We start from the raw sequence: 11,612 nt of genomic DNA on the forward strand, positions 1-11,612 counted from the left end.
ATTTCTATAGTCCACTTTAGACATTCAGCTAACTATCAGTAACTTTGCAACTACACGTCAACTAACTCTTATTAGAGTATTATAGGCTGTAGTCGACTCTCAGTAAACTGTTAGGTTAGGGTTCGGGTTAGGAGAATAAGTTGACTTGTAGTTGCCAAGTTCCAGTCAGTAGAATATCTGTTGAGGAGCATCAGGATAAAGAGTTAGCAGATATTCAGCAGACAATACTAATACACTACTACTCCAATGACTGATAGATGACATGCAGTTGCAAAGTTACTGATAGTTAGTAGAATGTCTAAAGTGGACTATCGAAATAAAGAGTTACCAGAAAGGCAGACAGACTCTTATTTAACGGTTCTGGAGTGTGTTTCCCGTATAACGCCGTAACTCGTGCTTCACTATCATAGTACGATACTATGTTACCGCCTTTCTTGTTCAGACAGTGTGAAAATCTGACCACATTTTGTATAGCATTAAGATAAGCTCATGTGCATTATAAAAATCTTTAACACTTCAGATAATAACTGAGATAACAGATCATAACTGTGTCTGATTCTGTTCTTCTCTCTGACATTAAAGGGTGTGTGATGGATCTTTTAATTCTTCTAATTAATAAAATAGTAAACTGTATATCAAACTAATCATAACTCTAACATCTAATCAATTTTTGGCCTAACATTCTAACACTTTGAAACACAATGTACTAAAACGTTCTGTTCTTTGTGAATTGTGTCTATCTGAAGTGCTGATCATGACAAAATCAAAAAGATACTGTCTGTATTATGTCATGATATATTGAGTTATCAACTGAACTCTTAATCCTTAGTTTGGCTAACACATGTTCTTCAATTTATATGTTTAATGCTCAACTTAAATGAAAAGCTTAAGGAATGTCCAAATATAAAACAATTCAGGAAAAGATTTAAAGAAATGATTTTTGAATGTTATAAAAATGAAGGAAAATGAGTTGGTTAAGTCGGAAATTTTGTTGCTAACATATTGTATAAATGTATGAAGATTTATGTGCTTGTGTTTTGTAAAAAAAAAAAAAAAAGTGGATAATACCAAAGGAAGTAAACTAATGTATTAAGAGTTTGAAAGAGGGCGTGGGAATTAACAAGTGTTAAACTTCATCCCACTCCTTTTCAAGCAGCGGTGAATTTTATTTGTTTGATCATCAGTGTTCTTTTGATTATTGTCTCATGTTGTACATACTGTACACTTTTTCATTGTATGCTTGAAAAAAATAAAATAAAAAATAAAATATATATATATATATATATATATATATATATAGAGAGAGAGAGAGAGAGAGAGAGAGTGTGTCCAAACCCTCTTGTATTTGAAGTGCTTTATTCTTATACAGACATCACAGTTTTCTGCTGTGAAAGGAAACGTTGCCTCGACTGCTTCTAAGAAATGACAGGATGTCTTCAGCTCATACATGACACATGACACACAGTAATTTTCCACTAATCTATTGTCTGTTGTCATGCAAGCACATACATTACATGAAGTAAAATTAATTGCCATAACACCTTCAAAACACTCGGTTCAGAATGTCTGTATCAGAAATGAGACCACTTTAAATGTGACAACAGACAATAGTTTAGTGGAAAATTACTGTGTGTCATGTGTCATGTATGAGCTGAAGACGTCACATCGACATCCTCACCTTTTCTTAGAAGCAGTCGAGGCAACGTTTCCTTTCACAGCAGAAAACTCTGATGTCTGTATAAGAATAAAGCACTTCAAAGACAAGAGGGTTTGGACACACACACACACACACACACACCGGTGAGTTTAAATAGAGAAAGTGAAACTATCATCACTGTGAGCATCAGTGCAGTTACTACTAGATCCTGAGGGAATATAGTTAAAGTTCGAGCACATTCATCATGAGTTTCCAGATCCACTTTAGAGATACGAGACACGGACTGGAGAGAAGAAGAGTTTCTGTGGCGAATTCAGAAGAGGAATTCAGGAACACCACAGTGCAGGAGTTAAAGAGAAAACTCATTCCTGAAGACCAACGTAAGTCCAACACTTCTATGGGCTGAAATATGTGCCACCAGAGACTGAATTTGAATAATTTGAATTGCTAAACTTGAAGCGGTTTTCAGGCTGATTCAAGACCTGTCGGGGTTATTCGCTATAAGATATTCGCTATAACATTGCAGATCCCTTTAGCGATTTTTTACCTTCAAAAAAGCGCCCAAAAATTATTTCGTTTCTGAGAATCTACCGGTACCGCCGCCGGTACTGCTCTCCCAGCGCATCTCTCTCTCTCTCTCTCTCTCTCTCTCTCTCTCTCTCACTCTCTCTCTCTCTCTCTCTCTCTCCTGAAGGACTGAAAGCATTGGTTTGGGGAAAAACTTTGAAGGGTAAGACTGACTTAAGAGGCATTGACAAAACTTACCAAGACTTTGTTCCTTACCAAATATTGTTCTTGTCTGGTTCCTTTATATTTATATGCAAAACTACAACATGAATAAATATGAGTAGTATCAATGGAATGTCATGAAATGCACGAGGCCTTAATTCTCCCCAGAAGCGCATACGCATTATGAAGTTTCTTTTTAGAAAGAATATCCACTTTGCTTTTATTCAAGAGTCACATTTACTTGAAGCTGATGTTCATAGATTTAAGAATAAGTACTATCAAGTGGTTGCTTCCTCTTGCAACACCAAGAAGAGCAAAGGTGTTTCTATAGCTGCAAAACGTAACTTAAATTATACCATTCTGGGCACAGGGGTATCTGATGACGGTCGAATTACTTTTTGTAAAATAGCTTACAATGGTATTAAAATTGCATTGATGAGCGTTTACGCTCCAAATTGCTTCGATCAGCACTTTTATAATTCATTGGCTTCTACATTAACAGATCTTCCAGCGTACCAGTTGTTAATAGGGGGTGACTTTAATGCTGTATGGCTTCACGATATTGATAGAACAGGGGTAACAGAAAGCAGAGATCAGCGACTGTCGTCTATTCACCTTATTCCGGAAGTAGCACTGGGTGGCGCCATCCGCGTAATCTCACTTCCTGGTTTAGCTACTTAGCGCTTTGTTTGCCCTGGTCCAATCTGTTATCTGTCTTGATATAAGTAGATAAGACTATAATATTATAGCCAAATGCGTTGGCCTATGGTTATTAACAACTGCTGCAACGTACTAAAGTACATTTCACTTGAAGCTTTTGAAACAATGCCACAATCAAATTATTTAATAGCTGTGTCTTTCTAATAGCTATTACTTAGTTATGAAGATGTGCACAAACACTACTACATGTAAAGTTTGAAACATTATTACACCAGTTTGTTTGCTTAATCACCAGATACATTTGCATTTGCCAACAGATGAGAAAAAAATAGCCACGAACTGGTGTAGAAAGAAAGTAGAGCCTCAACTAGATGAACAAGAGGGCAACGTTAGCTTAGCTAACTACTAGCTGCAATTTCTTATGGTTTGATCTCTAACACAAGTAATGGCTGTAAAATAAATCCAGCGACTGAATTCTAGAGGACCATAGCTTTCAAACAAGGTATAGCATGTGTATGTGTCCTGTAGTGAGACCATTACAACATTAGATGTTTGTGGCTAATGTAGGCTAAACACTACACATCGGCCGGGCTGCGATCAGACAGGCAGACGGGTCATATAAACACCTAAAAGTCGTTTAAAAATTACCCCGAGAAACAGTGCATTGCTGTGCTGTTGGTACACACGTACATAGCACATTTGGCACAAATTAGCTTATCTTATGTGACATTTTATCAGTGAGACTTCTCTGCAGTTCTCCTCGAAATTGAATGAGGGTCCGCTAAACCGGAAGTTGGTTTACAACGGAAGTACTGGACAGAAGTAAAAGTGGGCGGGGCGGAATAAGGTGAATTGCATTGAAGAAATTGTCTACTGACTATGGAGTGACTGATACATGGCGAATGATGAATCCTTCTTCCAGAGAATTTTCTTTTTTTTCATCTCGTCATAAATCATTTTCAAGAATAGACTACATCTTTTCATCCAAAACTCTTTTCAATGATATTTGCAGTACTGAAATGACCCCAATAGCTTTATCCGATCATAGGGCTGTTTTATGTAGTTTCTTATTAAGAGCTGGTCAATTATTAGGGCAATTCGTTGGCGAGTCAAAATTGGACAAAGGAGGCATAGTTGGAGCAATTTTCTTAGATCTGAAAAAAGCTTTTGACACTGTCAACCATGAAATACTCATCCACAAAATGTCTTATTTTAATTTCTCAACCAGTGTTACTGACTGGATGAGATCTTACCTGTCAAATAGAGTTCAGTATGTGAGAGTTAATGGTGAGACATCACCACCCCTGAGGAACTGGGTGTACCCCAGGGATCTGTCCTGGGCCCTATTCTGTTCAGCATCTACATAAATGACCTGCCATTAGTGTGCACTGGATGTGAGGTGCAGATGTATGCTGATGATACAGTCATATATGTTCATGCGAAAACTAAAGCTCAAGCTGCTGCCAAGCTCAGCGATACAATGGTACATGTACGTAAATGGCTTACTGGCTCACAGCTGTATCTCAATGTTAAGAAGATAGTCTGTATGTTTTTTAGCAAAAGCAACACTATCTCATTGTGAACCCAATGTCTGTGTGTCTGTGGAGGTCATTCAAACAGTTACACAGTTTAAATATCTAGGCATTATTCTCGACTCTACTCTATCATTTAAACATCAAGTGAGAAAGGTAGTGCAAATAACCAAATATAACCTAGCGAACTTTAGGTATATAAGGAACTGTTTGACAACACCTGTAGCAAAGCTATACATGAATACTATGATAATTCCTCACCTAACATATTGTATGACAAGCTGGACCCAGGTATGTAGCACAACACTAAGGCCTATTTTATCACTTTACAAACAAGCACTTAAAGTATTGGACAAAAAACCCAAACTTTACCACCACTGTAATATTCTTAACAAATATAACCTACTCAGTTGGGAAAATATTTTAAAACACAGTGATGCATGCCTAATCTTTAAGATTATTAATGGGAAGGGGAGCCTCCACTCAGCACTTTTATACAGCAGAAGTCATTTAGCAGCAGAACCACGAGGTCTGCCTTAAGAGGGGACTGTGTAGTCCCTCTTAGGTCCAGTTCCTTTGGCCAATTATGCTTTTCTGTGAGAGCCTCTAAACTATGGAACCAATTGCCAGTGGACATTAGAAATTCCACCTCACACCATACATTCACACACCATCTTAAGGACTGGCTTTTGAGCTGTATGGTTATATGTTTTATGATTTTATGTTTTAATGGAGCCAGTGCTATGGCATTATGTTTTATTGTTGTATATCAATTGCTGTGTGATTTAATATGTTCTTTTTTAGCCATCATGTGCCTAGTATAACATCTTGCCAATGGACTACAGTTGAAAATTAGCCTGCTGGCTAACACTGGCACATTTACAGTAATGTTGATTAATGTGCACTGTCCTAAAATAAATAAATGAAGTGAAAGGATGTAGCACTGTCCCGATCATTTCTGTATTTTCTTTGATATATTGATCTCTCCTGCCACTGAAGCTAGATCTGTGTCTGTTAAGAAGAGATGCTTAAATGAGAACACTAGTGTACTATTTATGAAGGCTATATCCTTAACACCAAGTATATCTGCTGACTCTGTTGATTTTCTCCTTGATTGAAAAGCAGAGCGCATGTGGCGGAAGACTAAACTTGTAGTCCATTATAACATCTACAAAGACAGCATCCATGCTTTTAATATGGAACTAGGCAAAGCTAGACAGACTTTCTTCTCAAATATTATAAACAGCAATTTAAACAACACACGCACTCTTTTTGCTACTGTAGAGAGACTGACAAACCCCCCCCCCCCAAGCCAGATTCCCAGTGAAATGCTCTCAGACAGCAAGTGCAGTGAGTTTGCTTCTTTCTTTTCTGAGAAAATCAATAATATCAGAAAGGTGATCAGCACATCCTTGAGTTGCACTGAGGTCAAACAGATCAGACCACCTGAGAAAGTAGTTACTATGTCTGACTTTAAAGAAATTGATGGCAAAATTTTGGAAGAAACCGTACAGCACCTTAAAACATCAACCTGCGCTCTTGACACGCTTCCCACATCTTTCTTCAAAAGTGTGTTAAACAGTTTAGAAGCAGATCTTCTAGAAGTGGTAAATGCTTCACTTCTCTCTGGGAGTTTTCCAAACTCCATGAAAACTGCAGTTGTCAAGCCCCTCCTGAAAAAGAACAATCTGGATAAGACCATATTAAGCAACTATAGGCCGATCTCAAATCTTCCTTTCATAGGCAAGATCATTGAAAAAGTTGTCTTCAATCAGCTGAACAAATTCTTGAGCTCGAATGGATACTTTGACAATTTTCAAAGTATTTTCAATCTGGTTTCCGACCGCACCACAGCACAGAGACAGCACTCATAAAGATAATAAATGATATTCGCTTAAATACTGATTCAGGCAAATTATCATTGCTGGTGCTACTCGACCTCAGTGCTGCATTTGACACTGTCGATCATAACATACTTCTTGACAGGCTGGAAAACTGGGTGGGGCTTTCTGGGATAGTCCTAAAGTGGTTCAGGTCCAACCCGATCTCAAGGGAAAACGTACAAATTCTACGAGGTGGATAATTCGTACGAATTCATACGACCTCACTCATACAAATTAGTACGTTTTTTGCAAAATCGTACATATTTTACAAATTGCCCAATTCGTAGGAATTCATACGAATGACCTACCCCTGACCCCGCCCCTAAACCTACCCATCACGTTTAGACAAGAGTGAGGTTGTACGAATTAGCCAACTTTTTATCATTCGTACGAATTCGTACGAATTGGTCGTGAGATAGTGTTGTTCAGGTCATACTTAGATGGGAGAGGTTATTATGTGAGTATAGGAGACCATAAGTCTGAGTGGACATCCATGACATGCGGAGTACCTCAAGGCTCAATTCTTGCACCACTCCTGTTCAACCTGTATATGCTCCCAATGAGCCAAATAATGAGAAAGAACCAAATTGCTTACCACAGCTATGCAGACGACACACAGCTCTACTTAGCCCTATCGCCTAACGATTACAGCCCCATTGACTCCCTGTGCCAATGCATCGATGAAGTCAACGGTTGGATGTGTCAAAACTTTCTTCAGTTAAACAAAGACAAAACTGAAGTCATTGCGTTTGGAAACAAAGATGAAGTTCTCAAGGTGAACGCATACCTTCACTCTAGGGGTCAAACAACTAAACATCAAGTCAGGAATCTTGGTGTGACATTAGAGTCAGACCTTAGTTTCAGTAGTTATGTCAAAGCAATAACTAAATCAGCATACTATCATCTGAAAAATATTGCAAGAATTAGATGCTTTGTTTCCAGACACTCACTCCTCACTGGCCTTCCCAAAAAACCATAAAACAGTTGCAGCTCATACAGAACGCTGAGCAGAACCAGAACACCTGAACACATCACACCAGTCCTCAGGTCTTTACACTGGCTCCCAGTTAAATTTAGGATTGATTTTAAAGGAACACTCCACCGTTTTTTGAAATAGGGCTTATTCACCTTCTTTCCTACATTTAGATAGGTGGGCAAATGCATTTTTGTCTCAGTGCATGCATTGTTTTAGTTTGACAGGCTCGGCGCTAGCTTAGCTTAGCATAATGAATGGAATCCTTTGTTGCCAGCTAGCATGTCCTGAGTAAAAGTAATATAAAAAAAAACAAAAAGACACCTAATTACTTCTTGTGGCCTGTGTATTCACAACAAGTATAAATAGCGATGCAGATTAACACTAGGCGATTTCCTGCGTGCTTCCTGCGATGAAGTTCCACATTTGCGGCTATCCAACACGAAAATTCATGCAGCAAAGCCTTTCACAATATTTTCTTCAGATAGCCTAACTCCAAATTTCTCCCACTGGACTTGATTTTTGATGACTATTGTCAACAACTTTACAATCTCCACTAGCTATTCTTTTCTTCAACTCCTCACCGTGCAGATCGCGCGCGCGCGGTAATTATGAATTTTTAAAAGTGAAAGTAACCTAGGTAACGTTATAGATCCTGGGAGGTCGTGGCGCTTGGGCACAAACTGATGTGGATTTTAAATTATTTTATAAACTTGAAATACAGGCATATTTTTGTAGACGTGTTCCTGCATATGCATATAATTTTACGTTTGAATGTGATTGTTTTAAACCCGTGTTTCCCCCGTGTCCGATCCGACCCGCACCCGTATCCGACACAGTTGGAACTTGGATATTTTTCACCCGTTTGAGCAAAATTTGCGGGTGATCCGTCGGGTACCCGAACCCGTGCAGGACTCTATTTTAAAGTATAAAGACGGTAGCGGTCAGAACTCTGGTGTAGGCTACCTAGTTTGGACAGAGCGGGCGATCTGACTGACAATAGCCGACTCCCGACATGTTTTGACAGCGCATCCGCACTTCATTCTGACCACCTGTAGGCTAGGCTACACCTAGCTCTGAGGAGCTGTTTGGTACTGAAACCATTGTCAGTCAGCAACATTCTTTTTTTTTTTTTTTTTGCAAGGATGTTTGAAATAGTTTGGCAGAAAATAGCCTTCTTCATTTGTCAGTTGGGCAATATGGTTTTCATTTACGTTGCTTGAGTGATTTGATATTTATTTGTTATTTATATTTCATAATTTTTTTCTGTGACATTTTTTTCTCTGCTGTCAGTACAATGTTAAAATAATATTTATATTGACACGAACACAATTTTTGTATAGCATTTAGCCTATAATTGTAATAGGCTACTTAATCTCTCTCTTTCCGTTAGAGACATTTGAATGTGAGATTCTGGAAATGAGATCTAAATTTTGCGGACCCGTCAGGTCGGGATATAAAGCGGGTGAATACAGAATGTATTTTAAGCGGTTTAATTTGTATCCCTACTCCGTGTAGCTGGCCCGCCATCTACTGGCTAAAAAAAATTATTTGCCGACCCCTGCTTTAAAGTATTATTACTGGTATATAAATCATTCAATGGCCTAGGACCACAATACATTGCAGATATGCTCACTGAATATAAACCCAACAGATCACTCAGATCACTAGGATCACATCAGCTAGAAATACCAAGGGTTCACTCTAAGCATGGCGAGTCCGCTTTTAGCTATTATGCTGGAACAGCTTCCAGAGGAGATCAGATGTGCTCCTACAGTCACATTCACATCCAGACTCAAAACACTTCTGTTTAGCTGTGCATTTACTGAATGAGCACTGTGCCAATGTTCGTCCGACTGATTGTACTGTACTGTATTTTATTTTATTTTTCTAAACTGTTTTAATTATTCTTATTTCTTTTTATTATTTTAATTCCTTCTGTAAAGCACTTTGAATTGCCATTGTGTATGAAATGTGCTATATAAATAAACTTGCCTTGCCTACACAGGTGAAATGAATCAGCCGGACGAGATGTCGATGTCATTGCAGTGAGTATTTCTGTTCAAAGCTTTGACTTGATCTTACTTTATAATTAAAGGATTATTATCAATTATACATTTACATAATTATCAATAGCATATTTGTTCTTTGTGGTGATCATGGTAAAATCATAAAACAGATTAAGCAAATATCCAGTGCTGTCTACTTCTAAACAAAAGTTTTGATGTTTCAGGAAACTTGAAGCTCTTAAGGATCTTAATGAACTGCAAGGAAGCATTAAGGAACTGAACTCCGAATATGACAAAAACCATTCAACGCTCATTAGCAAAATAAAGGATCTGAAAGGCATCACTGGCGATCTTGAAGCCATGCACGAAGCCACTACGAGGCGCAGTTTATGGGGATCATGTGTTGGAGTGGTTGGAGGAGTCACGGCTATAGCGGGAGCATATTTCACATTTGGTATTTCTTTAGTTGTTTCTGGTGTTGTAGTCGGAATAGCTGGAGGACTAACAGGTGCACAAGCGAACATCTCTAACATGTGGCAGCAGGGAGAACTACGTGCAACTATTGAGAAGATCCTCGACGATTTCCAGAACACGATCAAGCCAATGATTGATCATCTGAATAAAATTTCTAAAACCGTAAAAAAGCTTCAGAAGGCAGGGCGAGCGTTTTCTGTGGTAAATAAGGCAATAAAGACACGTGTAATATCCGTGAAAACCGTTAACAGCATTACTAAACGTTTAAATATACTGCGAACTTCTAAAATTGGGAAAACAGCTGCAAAAGCTGCTAAAACTCTTAAGGTGGTTGGGAAAGTAGCTAGCAAAATCTCAGCTCTATTTCTTGCTCTTGATGTGTACAGTATTTATTGTGATAAAAAAGAGCTCTCTGAAATGAATAACAAAGAAAATAAAAAAGCAGAAGAATTTAAATCAGAAACTTTGAAATTTATTCATCAGATGAAAGAAACCGCTGATCAACTTCAGGAGATTCTGGATGAAATTAAAAGTGCCAAAGACGAAATTAACAAAGAGTTACAGATCAGTTGAAATTATACTTGAACTTGGTATTATCAATTTATTGACACTCTTTAAACTGAAATCTTTAAAAGTGTATAAAATCACACAGAAAGTGTGCGGTCATTGCAAGCAGTGTGTGCTGAATTATAGAAAGCGAATGCTTACATATTCTGAGATTTTCCACTGTGGATCTGCTCATGCTTTTAGGACTCGTGCTTCATACAAAGATCTTCATTTGCAGAAGATAGGGAGGACAATTAAGTCAAATATGTGTTTAAATACTGTAGTTTCCATAGTATTTCATTTTTAAATTTTTTTTAATGTATTCACTTTTTTATTTTTTTATTAGCTCTGTATGTTCAGTCAAACTTGTTTCCCTGTTTTCTGGTTCTGAATGACCTTGGATGAACTGGATGAACAGTCTTTGTAAATGAACAACTTTCACTGGAGTTTGGATTCTCTTTGTGTCTGGTGAAATTCTACGGGAGTTCATTTTCATTTCCCTTTTTATTGTGTATGTTACTGAATTATACTGTAAAGTAAAAATAAAGCAAGAATCAATGTTTTCCGGCTGATGTGGATGTCAGATATCTATATAAATTAAGCTTGTGCACTCTAAATAAATATACATCTGATCTCAACAACATATTCGCCCACATTGTGTGATCTTTAAAAAGTAACCAGTAAAGGAGGATGTTTGAAATCAACCAAGAAATATCTACAATAGATTCAGTCTTGTAACTCTTTGGTGTAAGGGTTAATTTACTGATAATGCTTTTTGTCCTTTTTAATCATTCTTTAATCATTGATTTGCATTAGACGTTTCCACTATATCAGACACAGAGTGGGGTGCAGTGGCATGGTTGACCCAAGTGGCTCTGATAGTCCCCCTCTAAAAAATATCATGAAGCACATAGGAATGTTACAATAGGAGTAACATTTGCCAGATCGATAAAATCCTGTACATACTCCTCAATGGGCCGGTCTCCCTGACGGAGACACATAATCCGTGCTACTGGACTCCTGGAGGTCATTGCTGCTGGATCCACGTTAGTGGTGGGTTCTTCTGTAACATGGCAGGCTGGAACATAGAAGGAAGCAGGATCCAAATGCAGCAGTAGTACTTTTATTAAATAAACTAAAGACTAGACA

The 11,612-nt window shown here is 38.0% G+C and overlaps 1 protein-coding gene across 1 annotated transcript; it reads left to right on the forward strand.

The window, feature by feature from the left end:
- Window positions 1-1,686: 1,686 nt before the first annotated feature.
- LOC307151920 (uncharacterized protein) lies at window positions 1,687-11,105 on the forward strand. The gene is made up of 3 exons (XM_079860166.1): window positions 1,687-2,037; window positions 9,443-9,482; window positions 9,668-11,105. The coding sequence occupies exons 1-3, from the start codon at window positions 1,902-1,904 to the stop codon at window positions 10,488-10,490; spliced, it is 999 nt and encodes a 332-aa protein (XP_079716292.1). The 5' UTR covers window positions 1,687-1,901; the 3' UTR covers window positions 10,491-11,105.
- Window positions 11,106-11,612: the final 507 nt, after the last annotated feature.

The sequence above is a fragment of the Squalius cephalus genome (genome assembly GCF_949319135.1).
Source record: "Squalius cephalus genome assembly, chromosome: 23".
Taxonomy (NCBI): Eukaryota; Metazoa; Chordata; class Actinopteri; order Cypriniformes; family Leuciscidae; genus Squalius; species Squalius cephalus.

What these genes read in the sequence shown, in the direction of transcription:
- LOC307151920 (XM_079860166.1), top strand. Translation starts at nt 1,902, where the DNA reads ATGAGTTTCCAGATCCACTTTAGAGATACGAGACACGGACTGGAGAGA. An exon ending in ACTCATTCCTGAAGACCAAC is followed by an intron (nt 2,038 to 9,442) that starts GTAAGTCCAACA and finishes TTGCCTACACAG; the next exon opens with GTGAAATGAATCAGCCGGAC. An exon ending in GAGATGTCGATGTCATTGCA is followed by an intron (nt 9,483 to 9,667) that starts GTGAGTATTTCT and finishes TTGATGTTTCAG; the next exon opens with GAAACTTGAAGCTCTTAAGG.